Below are 15466 nucleotides of genomic sequence, written 5' to 3'. Positions count from 1 at the left end.
CGGTGATAGGAGAAGATGGTTGCCGGGGATTCTGGGCAGCCTGGTAATTTGCAGAATTCTCGTGGTCTGGAGGCTGGAAGTTGCGACGGCGACAGTAGCGTGCTATATGTCCCACGAAACCGCATGCGAAACAGATGGGTCGATTATCCAAGGTGCGCCATGGGTTAACGACAGAAGGGGCAGGGGGCGAAACGGGATGGGGTGCCGTGTATGTAGGCAGCGTCGTAGGGTAGGAGGACCCGGTGCCCCGGTATGCGCCAGAGACAGGTGGGGCTGGGGGTCTAGCAACGACGGCAGCGTAGGTCAGCGGCGTAGGGACAGGTGGCGATGGAGGCAGTGCTTGCGTGACCTGTGTCTCAATGACCTGGCGTAGACGTGGGTCTAACGAGGTCACTGGCGCGGATGCTTCGGCCACAAGAGAAAACTGACGCGCAACTTCCTCACGAATGAATTGTTTGATTTGGGGCAGTAAGACGGTGTGATCAGCAGCGACGTCGTGTACGAGGGCGGAAACTTCAGCCGTATCTTCTGCGGCCCTGCGCGTCGAGACACGCTGCTTACGCAACTCGTCGTACTCCTGACAGAGGTGGACAACATCGGTGACGGTCTGTGGATTCTTAGCGACGAGCATCTGGAAGGTGTCGTCGTCAACTCCTTTGATGATGTGTTTGATTTTGTCGCGTTCGGTTAGAGATTCATCGACGCGCTTGCAAAGGAACAAGACATCTTCAATGTAACTCGTAAAGGTCTCGTCCCTGCGCTGGACTCGACTACGGAGACGCTGTTCCGCGCGAAGCCGGCGCACGGCGGGACGGCCGAAGACCGCGGAGATGGTGGTCTTGAAGGCGGACCAGTAGGTAATTTCGCCTTGGTGGTTCTTGAACCAGAGGCTGGCCACATCAGCGAGGTAAAAGCGCACGTTTGTGAGCTGATCGCAGGCGTTCCACTTGTTGGAAGCGCTTACGATTTCGTACTCGACGAGCCAGTCCTCGACGTCTTGTTCATCGTTGCCGCGAAAAATTGGTGGGTCGCGTTGCCGAGGCACGCCAGTGCAGTAGACTGTCGTTGGTGAGGCAGCTTGAGAAGGGCCAGGAGCAGTCATGGTGAACGGTGAGGGTAGCGTCCGATTGCGAAGTTCCAGGTTGATGGGAACCCCGGCTCCTCCACCACTTAAAATAGAGGTGTTGTACGTCGAGAAAGGTTCAGACGTAGCTTGGCAAAATGTCCTTTATCAGGCAGGTCTGGCTAATGGCGAGCGGCGTGCGCGAGCTACTACTGCAGCCACCGATCATCATCGTCTTCTTCGTTGCCAGCAGAGCGTCCGTTACTCAGATTCATCAATTCATTACAATATATATATATATATATATATATATATATTCGTAATATATATACGCTCAAAGTCGCCGAAGTTCCCTAAGAAATGCTTCGCATTTAAAAGGCAAGGCTTATTTACAGCATGATAAGAACTAGTAAAAAACTTGACAATAAGTGGTGTGTCCCGTCGTGTCAAGACACTAGCCCTAGCTTTTTTAGAGGCCAAGCTTTCTATGGCCTAAGGTAGTTCATTCTTCTGGTGTAGCCAAAACAGCGTATCCACAGACAGACAGACAGACAGACAGACAGACAGACAGACAGACAGACAGACAGACAGACAGACAGACAGACAGACAGACAGACAGACAGACAGACAGACAGACAGACAGACAGACAGACAGACACTTCGCCCCACTCATCCTCATTCACTCCATGGTCATGCTTCGTTTCTTTTCCTCGTTATTTTCGCTCTGTAACTATAGTGAACCATGAGGCGAACTGAGTTCAGTGTTTTCCTAAATAAAGAGAAAAGTATCATATTCTGCACTTCAGAAAAAGAACTAAGGAAAAATTTCGCGACTAAGTTTGGTATTTTTCAGTTGTGTTGTTTAGACCTCTTGCAGCTCTTCCTTGTCATATTATTTTCAACACACTGCAGAATCGAAGTCTCTGCCAAGTACGACGAACAAGGGGACTACGGCATTCTATCAGGTCAAGGTAGGTTCCGGCATTGGAAACGCTATGCGCAGTATAATTCTTAAAGCTATGTCCAAACCGAGGCAATGTTTAATCGCACATGTTTGATTTTCATTAGGAGTTGATTTCATTATATAAAGCTTCATGAAAAGCTGAAGTTGTGTGGCCGATTTCTACAGAGCCAATTTCATAAGACCTGTAACGTAGACAAAAGCATACGTGATGAACCAAGGACGTACTACTTAAGGTTACAAGGCTGTCAAACTCTTCGAAGTATCCCATCATACTGATTAATTTTATACTCGAGAAAGTTTTCGTAATGCGAGTTATGACGTATTTCTGGGCATACAACGGGATTTCATTGGTAGCAACAAGGGTAGTACTTCAAGCCAAATCATATCATATTTTCTTTTTATTTTGCGAGAAGGCAATAGTTTCTTGCTATTTCGAAGGTAAATTTTACTATAGCTCAGATATTATATTTAGAATTCCTATCTGGCGGCATTCGTAACTGGTACGGTGATGTCCGATGTCTATTTCTGGCCGAAGTAAACATCAAGAAAGGATGTTATGGATATATAAAACAATGTAAATGAGAAATTGGTCCATATTCAAGACCGGCGTTGACGTTCAACAACACAGGTGGCTTTCGGCTTTTATTCCTATTTTTTATGTGTGAATATAAAACGTTTGGTTATATTCGTCATGAAACAAGTCAGTTTAAAAATGGTAGAAAGAAGAATGACAATTTATTTTAAAATGAGAAAGAAGGCATGACAACTTGAATAAGGCTGAAATATGCGACACCGTGGTCATGCAGCTTCAAACTGATGATTGAGCCACACGTTTTTTTTTTTAAATGCGTAGAGTCGCTATAGCCTCCTAAGATCACTAAATTTAAAGCTGCGTGCTGTACTTATATGTGTGCATTGAATAGTAGTATAATATATTTGCTACACAGATGTTAAAAATAAATCACAAGCCTCTTGAGCACCCGAAAAGTTTATACACACCGCTGCGTCACTCTCAGCTGAATCTCGAGTGTGTTTCATGGTGGAACATTTTTTCACGTGGCTCCTGCGTATTAACGTTATGATGCTTATACTTTCTCGAACAATCTGGGCAGAGTCATCTTTATTATAGCGCTCTTTACCTTTTAGCCTCGTAGTAATTTATGTAAAGCAGGATGTGAGGCTGATAAATCAGGAAAAGCTTCTGAGGTAAGGTAAAATTGATGCGTGAGTGCAAGAACAAAACATTGTTGGTTTGAGAAAACTTTGGGCTGCGTAGTCATACGTTTAAAGGTAACTAATTATACCTTATTTACAATATAACATCCAATTTCAAGAGATTTGATTATATGTTGGTCACGGGCTTTGGTCATCTAGCAGAATAGAAGCACTTAATCCTTTCTCCCGGCAAGCGTTTTACGTATCTGTGTCCAAATATCTGGAGCATATTGGCTATGACGAACTTTTTAAATATAGGTGTTTCGTGAATGATAACATTTCGTGACCCAACGAAGTTATTTTTTTTAACCTTACGTAATGCTTTGCTCACTTACATTGTGTAATAATTCGGGCAAGGTAGGGATATTTTAGCAGGAATATCAAAGTTTCGGAAATGTAGAAGTGATTCAGGCTTTTACGTCTTGGAAGGCCTGAAAGGAAGTCCAAAACTTGATCACTCTTCCAGATTACCTGTTTCAGTGACTCATTTTATTTTTATTACAGGTGCATCAGCATACCTTTACCAACTGCTGCCTCCATACCAAAACGAAAGCTACTATTTCAAGGAAGGTGAGTAACGAGAATTCGCCGCCTCTTATAAATATATTCATGTGGTACTGCTACGCCATCGGAATAAGTGGTTTAACGTGATGCGACCATACCAGGGAAAACTATAGCCAGTCGTGTTGCAAGGTCTTGGGAGGTTTAACAGTCTTTCCCACACTTTTCATCGTCTTCATGAAAATCAAATAGACTTTCAAAATCAAAATACACAGACATCGAGCTCAGTAGCCCAACGCCTCCTGCAAGCCGGCCTTTGCTACAATCACATGACCCGTTATGGCCGCTGGATACGCAAAAACAGGTTACACACGACAATGCTTCACTTCATACAACACAACGGCAGAACGGCGCATATATATAGTGTAAATACACATGCACGAACAAAATATTATGCCTTGAGGGCAAGTCTATGTCGTAATAATAATAAACAAAGCCTTGATAATTGCTGGCATGCCACAGGTTCAGGGTAATGTACTTGCGCAGCTGGCGTAGTAAAACGTTAAAATTTTGTAATCTTTTTGGACTGTTTTTGAAATGAGAATAATTTACCACACCACCCAAGCAAATAAGATGAGTTGCTGACATTCTTGGAAAGCGCCTGTTTGTCTTCTCGCCTTTCGTTTTCTTGTCTATTGTGTGCGGGCCGAAATGTTTCCAGGAATGGCCTCAAACCAACTCGATCAACATTCCATACTATTAGAGGGGTTGCTGATGTCAAAGTCACGGGTTCGATTTCAATGCCCGGTGCTCTCTTAACATTGAGGGGTTCAAATGCAAGAACACACATGTAGGTTAAAGGTAAGAAGGTCTCGATGGCAGGAACGGCGGGCTTCATTTTAAGGTACCTGGCTCCCCGCCATCGTCCGCATAGCTGATCTTCGCCAGTGAGGAGACGCGTTCGTAAGAAAAGTAGAACAAAGATTTATTTACATTAGTGAAGAAAGAAACGAACTGTACAGGGATCGAGAAGATCCCGCATTATGTGCAACGGAGGTTCAGCTCATGATTCCGTACAAGATTCAGCCCCTTTTTACAATCATGCTTCGGCTTTTATAGCTCACCGTCACCACCGTCCGAAGGAGGCGGTGAACACTCTTGCGCCAATGCAGGGGACGAAGGTTTTGTGGTCCACCCACCAGAAAAGGTGCAGATATTGCACCACTCGGCTGGGCGAAACGGTCCAATGGTAACAGGAACGCACCACACAAAGACGCACCCGGCCCACGCCTTGAAGGCACTGCAGGGCGAGGAGGTAGAGTCTAGAGAAAGAAAGTTGAGCTCCTCCGGGGAGATGGCCGCTAACCCGAACGTCAGCAGCGGTCCATGCTGCTTTCAGCTTCAGACAGTCCAAACCACACTATTCTTACACTGTGGTCCAAACGCTTGATCCCGGTGAAAGGCTTCTTCGACGCGTTCTTACGCTTCCGGGCTGTCGGTGCGTTGAGATGGCCTCGCGTAGATGACAAAAGCTGAGTCAAAAGGTTGACTTAATCAGACCCGCCACAGTGGCGCAGTTCCGCCGCTTTACGAGCCCGTTCGACAAAAGGCTTGCCTCGCGAAGCTTCCTGGAACATCTATACGACAGGGTCTTGCAGACTGGGCGCCGGAGGAGTTGAAAGCCTCCCTAGTCGACCGGCTTCACCAGAATGGCGACTGCCCAGATGAGTTGGCGGGCCAAACGTAACAGCACCTAGAGTAGGGCGCTGCCTTGTGGTCCCCACGCGGTAAAAATGAATCCATAATACCCCCATATAGGAGTGCTTCGTTATCAAGATTTTGGTGTTTGATATGCTCAACATTTTTTCTCTATGTCGGAATTGAGCATTACAGTCGAAACTTCGCTTGAGTAATAGCCTCAGTATTGTGTTTTTTTTCTTTTTTTCTGGTTGGTACGCAGTGGTCACTTTGATCGGCATCAACTATACCGTGTTCAAGATTTACGACACAGACGAGAGCTGCACGAACGCCGAAGCACTTCGCCACCAGGTCTGCGCTGAGCCATGCGACCTGAAATTCGTGCGGTGAAGATCCTACAACGATAAAACGATAAAAGCTACAATCACAAGTAAAAAACGTGGTGGGAAAATTTTACGGGTATTGCTGGTAGAGTGATGAACGCTTGCTAATAAAGTCATCCACAATACATACCAAAGAGTTATTTTACGTTTTTGCCATTTTGGAAGGTGGGGGGTTCTGAGTTTCCGACGGCCATATTTTCTCTCTTTAATCGTTAGTGATGAGGGGATAATATGGCGAAGTACTCACAGATTAAAAAGGAGATTTTCTTTTTTTTTGGTTGAGTGGCTGTAGGGAGCAATTGCTCGTGATAATCGCGTCATATCTCTGAAAATCGGGCCCCTCAAGGCAACAGTAGTACAGCCTTAAGTCTTTCGGGAAGGATAGGGGTGGGGTGATAACCGCACTTTATGTATGTATGTTTCAGCACGCCTTTGTGTGTGTGCGTGTACGATAACATAAAGTAACGTATACGTAACGTAGAGTGAAGGAGTATACAAATGGTAAGTTGAAAACTTCGGAAGAAAAACTATATCCCCCCCTGCTTCATGCCTACCTACGCAAATGCAAGGAAATAATGGGTCTCATGGGAGTGTTCCAGTCAAAATTACTCTGATTTGCCATTAACTGCAGAAGCTGGAAACGAGAGCACGTGCATTACTTAGCACTATTTTTTTACGTTTTAATGGGCGAGTAACGTAGATAGCATTATGTAAAGAGAAGAAACGATAGGGACCTATATAGCCCATGAAAGCTGGTTTGCCACTCTACACGTGGGAACAGAAAAGGAAAGATTGAAATCATTACATAAATATTTCTTGCCATTCTTTCTCATCCACTGTTCAGGCTCAGCCGAACCTCGTGCTGCATTACCAGTTAGAAGCGCAAAGCACAATTACAGCACAGTTAAAAAGTAATACTTTATGAATCACTAAATAATTTTAACTATTGGCAATTTAGAGAACTAGAGCAGTACTCCTGCGATGTCATATTCCGGCTATACATCGCATTCGTCCCCACTCGTGTGACCCTAAGCGGGACGTATTCATGCATTCGTTAGAACGAATGAAGTTTCTGAAATTATGTCATACTTTTCGCAAAGTGCCTCAACAGCACTTAGTACGATATATATCGCCAAACTTCTCGCAGAAATGAAACGAATTGTGTACTTTTATCACTTCCAATAGGATCGAAATGCGTCATTATGTAAGGGTGTATACATGCTGATTGCCCGGTTCGTGTGAGTGTTACTTTTAAACATAGGTGGAAGGGATCAAATTCTTTACCTTATCCTTACTAAATCAGACTCTGAAGTCATCGTTTAACGTCAACGTTTACGGCGGCGCATGTTATTTTGACAAGAGTGGCGACATAAAATCCAAGGTGTTACATATTCAGAGATGTTTCCTTGACACCTTTACTTCCAGAATGCCAGGACAAATGACACCTATACACCCTAGACCTATCCACTCAAGCCCCAAAGTGCTATAGGGACCGGACGTTTGGTGCTATAGATATCATAATGCCGTGCTATCAGAGAAGAGAGAGAACAACTTTGCAGAAAAGCAGAGAGGCCGACCTTGCTATGGACACCGTGCAAACGTCAGGAGCCGCCACAGTAGCGAGCTGCCTCCAGAGCCAAAGCTGCCGCCACATCAGATTTGGCGGAATACGGGAGCAGATAACGCCATTGGTTACGAGCCACTGCGCCGAGCTTTAGTGCTTCGCTGGAAGAGTTTTTGTTCCCATTTGCTTTCAAAAGATGATTAATCGTTGGTAGCCACGAGAGAATCGTAGTGTTAGCGCTGCTTTTGTTTTCTCTTTTCGCCGGACTTCATGCACCCTTGGGCGAACGTGGCCACCTCAAATTCTTGGCTGCCCCGCTGCGTTGGTCTAGTTGCTAAGGTACTCAGCTGCTGACCCGCAGGTCGCGGGTTCAAATCCCGACTGCGGCGGCTGCATTTCCGATGGAGGCGGAAATGTTGTAGGCCCGTGTGCTCAGATTTGGGTGCACGTTAAAGAACCCCAGGTGGTCGAAATTTCCGGAGCCCTCCACTACGGCGTCTCTCATAATCATATGGTGGTTTTGGGACGTTAAACCCCACATATCAATCAATCAATCAATCAATCAATCAATCAATCAATCAATCAATCAATCAATCAATCAATCAATCAATCAATCAATCAATCAATCAATCAATCAATCAATCAATCAATCAATCAAATTCTTGGCTAAAACGACAACGGAGGCGATGAACAAGTTGAGCCAAACTGCATGCGCGTAACGCCAACCGCTACGCTCATAAATGAATTAAAGCTTATCATCATCTGGCTAACGCGGCAGCGAACTCGGCGGCAGCTAACACACGACAGCAGTGGCTTGACTGCCAAAGCCAACGCGGAGCTGGTATCGCGGAGCGATGCCTTGTGCTATGCTATTTATATCGTCTAACACTCGTGACTTGCTGCTTGCATTGATAACGTGGACGGAACATCGCACTGGCTAAGCGCGAAAGGCACAAAAAGCAGGCGCATCGGAAAAGGCGTCGTTATTTGATCACCCTCACCATCCGCTGTGTGTATACGATGCTGGACAATGAGCGTCTGCGCTAAAGGTCAATCACCAAATTCGAAAATGTCCTCTTAGGCCCGTATTCACAAACGCTCCTTCACTCAAGGGCTCCCCTCGACTTGACGAAGTCAAGGTGGAGCGTGCTCTTCCACTCAAGGGGCCGCTGCGTTTCATGAACGCTCCTCCACACTTCCTTCGCCAAGGGAGGCCTTGGAAATGCTGCCTTCACTTGAGTGAACTGCATGCGCCGAGAAAAGCGCCTGATAACGAGAGTATTCGTAATTGTGGTTAGGACTTGCCTATCTATGTACATTAAGAAAACGCCTTTTCTAGTTATTCTTTTTTAAAAATTGACATTACAGCAAAATACGTGCAATTAGAGTGGTATTGTTGTTTTTCTAAGCCTTGTGCTGATAGAGTTAGCGAAACCCTCCTTCACGTCTGGCAACAGTCGAACCCAGGCAGCTGAACGAACAGCTGATGGCATTTCGTCTGCTGCTGAACCTGTCTACCTGCTTAGTTTATTTTGTCTTGTATGCGTCTATTAATTGCAGTTTATATTTACGGTAGTGTTTGCGTGTGTGTTGTTTGAGAGCCTACTTTCGCCGGGGTGACTAACGAACTACATGAGTGATGACAGGAAGCGCAATAGATGGTTTTTTGCTTTGTTTACTTTCGCTTTACTGAGAGCCTTCTGATCACTAATGTAGCCACCGAATGTATAACGCGGTGGAATGAGTATTTTTTACTATATATCACAGTATGTTGGCGTGCTTTTAGCATTCACCACCGCATTATGTATAAGGATTACTCGTACGTAAATTCGTTCACGCTACGGGAGTACCTGCACAGTTCCTAATTTCAGGGGCCTGTGCAATGTTTATTTTTCTCATTTACTGCGAATTTCACCGTGGCGCTTTCGTAGTTGTTCCTCTGCGTATAATAGGAAATTTGAAAGACATTGCTCGCAACTGATATTCAAGGTTATACCAGGGTAGCGTTAAAAACTAGGCATGTTATACTCGTGGCTGAGCGTTTGAATTAGACTGCTACGCAAGTTAAGAAAAGCGATCGTGTGCCTTTCTTTCACTATTGGCGAAAAATACATTTTAAAGTTGTTTTCTTCATTTAGTAACATATATAGTCGGTTAATAGGGACTGATGTGTGTGTGTCAACTTTAACATTTTAAACTTGCAAGCAATAAGTTATTGTTTTTGCATTGTTTTTCTATTTGCCCTGCATTTGTGGATGCGTCTAATTTGTCAGATTCGCATAGAAGTAAACTTTAAATTTGTGTAGCTTCCGTCTCCAAGTTCACACAGCGGCAACGTCTTAATTTTTTTTTCCGTCTCCTTCATCTGCATGCCCAGAAGCACAATCGTTAGTGCATGAATTACCTTTGCACTAATGTTTTGGATTTTATTTGCAATATAACCACTGGAAATACCTGTTGAAAAGGAGCGTGGTGTCTGTGCTGCATTCCAAAGCCCCGGCACAACATAAATTATAGGGGATGTTTTATTTTTTTGGAAATCATAAAATTCAAGCCGCGTCTGACTTTTGGCGCTGTTCTGTTTTAAAAACTATCCTGTGGTTTCTCTCAACCTTTGAAAAAGTGTCGTCAAGAGCAGCGTATATTATTCTGCTGATTTATTGAAGACCAGTGAAACAAAGCGGTGAGAAATGCTCAAGAGTATTGCAGTCATCGCGGATACATCTTGTCAGAACCTTGTAAATAAAATATCCGCTATTGCTGCATCATTAGCAAGTCTACCAGTTAGAACCACGCCATCTCAGTTCCGTGGAAGAGGAGTGGTGCTGCTTTATATAAAACAAGTTTAATTTTCCTAGAACTGCTTTCCTGTAGAATCGGAGAAGTGGTTTTTGCAGTCCTGTCTCATCATGAAAAGACAAACACGACGATAATTATGTATTGATAAATGAACAAAACAGCAGTTGTGAATGGCAAATGGACCTTTATTACATGTGGCTGATGAAGAGCAACGTGCCAAACATAAGAATGCAAATGAAAAGTGTTCATCAATCAAACATATGCAACCTACACACTGCAAAGATTAAGTACGAGCTCGGAGGACATCATAAATAAGATTAAGGAAGTACACGACATAGCGTGCCTATTGCAGTGTAGCTGCACGCATTCACTGCTATTTTTGTGCTTTTGTATACAGTCGTGCAAACTCTACAATGCATTGATAATACGGCAGATTTTAGGAGGCCTTTTCTCTGTGTTCTTCTGTCGGCAGCTGGTCCCCTGCACAAAAGAGGCAAGAAATAGTATTAGAAAAACGTAATAGCTTGGATACAAAAGCCGCATTTTTCTTTAATTCTAGCGGTGCACACATTCATTAGTATGTCTCGCGTTAAAGAACAGACATGGTTGAAGTATTGAGCTTTGACTATTTTGACACATGTTTGGCTCAGGCACTTAAGCAGCTGACGAGGCATATTGGTATATAATTTCATTAACTAATTGCACGAATCAGTGCCATAGCCAGCAATTCTTCTTCGGGGGGTAGGAATGGGGTTAAATTAAAAAAAACTATCTCATTATGTATCTGCTGCATTTATATTTCATATGTTTGCGTTTTCATACGACACTTGACACACGTTTGCGTACATGCAGGTTTCACAGAGCATGATCATCTGCTTGAACCCCTAAATATGTACTTGGTTGTTCATTGGTATTGTGAGCTGCATAGACACTGTATAAAGAAGCTATGTTTCACGCGTAGTAGCTACAGCAGCACACTCATTGCGCCCAATGTATTGTGTTGTGCTTTTCTAAAACTGTCTTTAATAGTAAGCTGACCGAAGCAGGAAAAAAAATAAAAAAAACACAGGAGAACTTACCTTCTCATTGGTACAGATGGCCGTCTAACAGAGGTGTGCTTCGTCGTAAATTTCGGCTAGGGCAGCAAAGGTTCACCGGAGAGGAAGCCACTCTAAAGTACGGTGAACCCAGCGCATCAAAAGTTTGCTATGCCGCTCACTTGTCAAGCTTTCGCACCACGCTTGAACTGATGCGGTGTGCGAGCTTCATCAAAACACTTCAAAGCACTGGATTCCGCAGTAAGTCATGGAGCACTCGCACGAAGAGTATACGCACACACGAAGGCAGGTAATCCACTGGCTCATGCACGGAACGCAACACATCACGGCACTGGTGAGTGCTCCTTTTGACACCACGCCCGCTTGTCCCGGCGCCACAGTAGCCGTTGCTGAACTGTTCGAAGACAGCTCCGTAGTAAACGCGCACCGTCATTGTCGAAAGAACGCGGCGGTGGCAGCCTACTTGATCGAGAAACGCCGTCAAAGCGAGACGGGCTCCGCCATGAACGCGATGCTGGCGCAAATATTTCACTCGAGGGACGATTCAAGGTAGCTCGATCGCTTCCTTGACAATCTCGAGGAAACGCTCAAGATTTTTTCAAGTGAAGGAAGCCTTTCAAGTGAAGGGCGGTTTGTGAATGGGAAAAGGCCACTTAAGGAGCGTTTCGAGTGAAGGGTCGAGTGAAGGAGCGTTTGTGAATACGGGCCTTAGTACCCCACAACACTATGGAGGGCATCCATATGTTCAGGCGAAACGTCAGCAGCGATAATATTTTAAATTTAAACTGAGAACCTTTCATCTATCAGTTATCTCCCAGAAATCAGCGACCATAAAATCATACATGCCCTATTTTCATTCAGTTCTGCTCCAAAGTACACATACGCAAAAACAATATGCCTTCACGACCGGGAAAACTACGATGCAATAACTGAAGACCTTAACACCTCTTTTTCTGAGTACAAATCAGTGTTTCCCACTCGCACAGTACATGAAAACTGGTCAATATTCAAAAATAAGTTGAGTGTGTTCACTAATATGTTCATTCCGAGGGTTACCTTTCATACTAATCACAATAGGCCATGGTTTTCTGTACGTTTAAAGCGGCTAGAAAATAAAAAGAAACGGCTCTTCCGTTCGGCCAAACGCCGTGACACGCGGAGTGACTGGGGTAAATACTTCGAAGTGGAAAAATCATATCTAGTTGAGATTCGGAACGCCAAGCATACATTTTATCACGATGACTTACCAAAGCTACTAACCAGCAACCCCAGAAAATTTTGGCAACCTTTAAATCCAAAGCAGACTCACGACATCACACTGACTAACGACGCGCATGAACCAGTGACAGACCATGAATGTGGGAAAATATTTAACACCGCATTCGCATCTAATTTTACTCGAGAACTTGACGCACCTTCACAAGTCACCATCAGTTAACATCGCAGCATTCATGCCAACTATCTCATTTTTCGAAGAAGGCATTGCGTCCGTAATCGATAACATGAAGCTTTCATCGTCAGCTGGCATGGACTCAATTAACTCTAAGCTACTGAAGAATGGTAAATCAATTTGTGCCGCCTATTTATCTTTGATTTTTTCACAGTCACTCGCCTCAGGAATCATTCCAGATGACTGGAAAACGGGGAAGGTCGTTCCGGTGTACAAATCAGGTAACAGAGACTCACCCTTGAACTACTGCCCAATTTCATTAACTAGTGTACCCTGTAAAATCATGGAACACGTCATTTACTCTCAAATCGCAAGTTTCTTGGACTCATGTAATTGTTTTCATCGATCACAACACGGATTTCGTAAAGGTCACTCCTGCGAAACACAATTAGCGCTCTTTCTTCACGACTTGCACACTAACCTAGACCGTAACATGCAGACTGATGTAATTTTTCTAGACTATGAGAAAGCGTTCGACAAAGTTCCTCACCGCCGCCTTTCGCTAAAACTTTTACACCTGCCTCTAGACCCTAACATTCTTCGTTGGATTGAACAGTTTCTCACTAACTGTTCTCAGTCAGTCTTTGTTAATGGCCACCTATCTAACTCTCTCCCAGTCACATCAGGCGTTCCCCAAGGATCTGTCCTTGGTCCCCTTCTTTTCCTAATATATATTAACGACTTGCCCGACCATGTATCCTGCAGCATTCGCATGTTCGCGGACGATTGTGCCATTTATCACACTATCAGTAACCAGCATGATCACCTGTATCTTCAAAGTAAACTTAACAACGTGCTTAATTGGTGTAACACGTGGTTAATGACCCTTAATCCTTTTAAATGTAAACTTGTGTCTTTTTCTCGTCGCCACTGCCCATATCGCTTCCAGTATTCCGTCGTTAACCCCGCAATTGAATCAGTACCTTCTTATAAATATCTTGGAATAACCTTGTCTTATGATTTATCATGGCGTACCCACATCGCTAATGTAGTTTCAGCTTCTACTAAAGCACTTGGTTTTCTCAAACGCCATCTCCGCCTAGCCCCCCTACATGTAAAATTACTTGCGTACAAATCTTTAATCAGACCAAAATTAGAATATGCATCTGCCATAAGGAGCCCACATCAAGCGTATTTCATCAAAGCATTAGAAGCGGTACAAAACCGTGCTGCCAGATTCATTCACTCATCTTACTCATACGATATCAGTATTTCATCTTTGAAAGCGAAATCTGGACTGCCACTCCTTTCTTTGCGGCGCGCACTGCAACTCTCGTGCTTTATCACAAAGTATTTCATTCTTCCCTCAATCAGCCACCTTATATAGTAGCCGCAGCACGCATATCTCATCGAACCAGTCATCCATTTCAGGTTTCCCGCCCATCTTCGCGCACCACTGCTTTTTCTGCCTCGTTCTTTTTTCGAGCAGCCACGGACTGGAACGGCCTCCCCCGGGACATCGCCAACATCGCCTCATCATCTGCCTTTCAAGACCGTATTATTGATCATCTTCAATGGTAAAACAACTCTTACTGCTTATTGTTAACCTAAATAAAAACCCCACCCCTTATGTAATGCCCCTCCTAGAAAGGGGGGCCTTTAGGGTAATAAACTGAACTGAACTGAACTGAATTTGATGGCTACCATAACTTCTTTTTGGCGGTGCGTGCTGCGTAGGAACAGCATCCAGAGCGAAAACTTCGAACCTGTGAATCCAGCAGCGAACAAAGAGTGGCTACGGATATGCCTTGTGGGAGCACTTGAATTGTGAAGCAGAAGTTTACAATGAACAGCCAGGCTCTATATTTAGCCGTGATGCTCAGAACCGTATAGGAAACAGCCACACAATGCGTGAGCAGGAAATCAGGGGACGCAGCGTATATAGTGTTCTCCGTCGGGCACAGCTGCTGAGCATAACATGACGTACGTAATAGTTTTCGAAGCTGGATGAATAAAGTCACTGCAATTTAATCGACATGAAGGTTGGCCAGGGGGGTCACTGTGTTGTGCCAGTGGAGCAAACAATAATTGCTGGCGAGACAATCCAGTCCAAGTATGAGTTCGGGAAGTGATGTGGCAAGAACAGTAAACAGGATGACCACCAGATGGCCTGCAACAGAAAGTGTGCAGTACACATTCCTACATCAGCAACAGCGACATGTATACACTAGTCAAGGGTGGCAGAAGGATCTTCAGGCGACGACAAAAATCCGCACTCATAAATGAATCGAGAGCGCCTGTTTCGATTGGACAGGACTGCCGTCAACATGGACCTCAAGGGTGTTCCGGTGTAGACGCAAAAGCGACATATGATTTTTGGTTACGGTCGACCATGTATCTTCACCTCCAGGGTCTGCGCAGCCTAGTTTTCATGCAGGGATTAAACGATGGCGAGGGTGAGCAGTGACTCGTGAGGGGGATCGAGACAAACGGCTTGGATCGAGGGGGCCCGTACCGGTGATGACGGGAGCGTGCAGCTATAATCCTCGGGAATGGAATGCTGAAGACTCAGTGCGGGACGAATAACGGTGAGGCATATTGTAGAAAGGACTGTTGTAGGCTAAATACGGACAAGAAGGCGTACAGGGCCACTGGTTGTGACGGTGATGAGCAATGTGGCCTGCACGGCCGCCGCCGAAGTAGATCTGTTTTTCATTTGCTGTTTCCTCACTCGGATGGGTTTCTGAAACGAGGGGATTATTGACGGCTGCGTGGTGGCCCTGTTTACAGAAGCTACAGAGGCATCCTTATTGTTCATGGCGCAAACGACC

At 44.7% G+C, this 15466-nt stretch overlaps 1 protein-coding gene across 3 annotated transcripts in view; it reads left to right on the top strand.

The window, feature by feature from the left end:
• The window catches only part of LOC119171433 (uncharacterized), a 33748-nt gene extending 27812 nt beyond the window's left edge, over positions 1 to 5936 (top strand). For all 3 annotated transcript variants that reach the window (XM_037422251.2, XM_075891930.1, XM_075891929.1), the window contains 3 exons: positions 1976 to 2034; positions 3747 to 3812; positions 5704 to 5936. In XM_037422251.2, coding sequence (XP_037278148.2) covers positions 1976 to 2034; positions 3747 to 3812; positions 5704 to 5831 — 253 coding nt within the window. In that variant the 3' untranslated portion in view covers positions 5832 to 5936. The remainder of the gene's footprint in view (positions 1 to 1975; positions 2035 to 3746; positions 3813 to 5703) is intronic.
• Positions 5937 to 15466: the final 9530 nt, after the last annotated feature.

Source organism: Rhipicephalus microplus, chromosome 4, assembly GCF_043290135.1.
Source record: "Rhipicephalus microplus isolate Deutch F79 chromosome 4, USDA_Rmic, whole genome shotgun sequence".
Lineage (NCBI taxonomy): Eukaryota > Metazoa > Arthropoda > Arachnida > Ixodida > Ixodidae > Rhipicephalus > Rhipicephalus microplus.
Note: the sequence above shows the minus strand (reverse complement) of the source record. Positions and strands in the feature narration are given on the sequence as shown.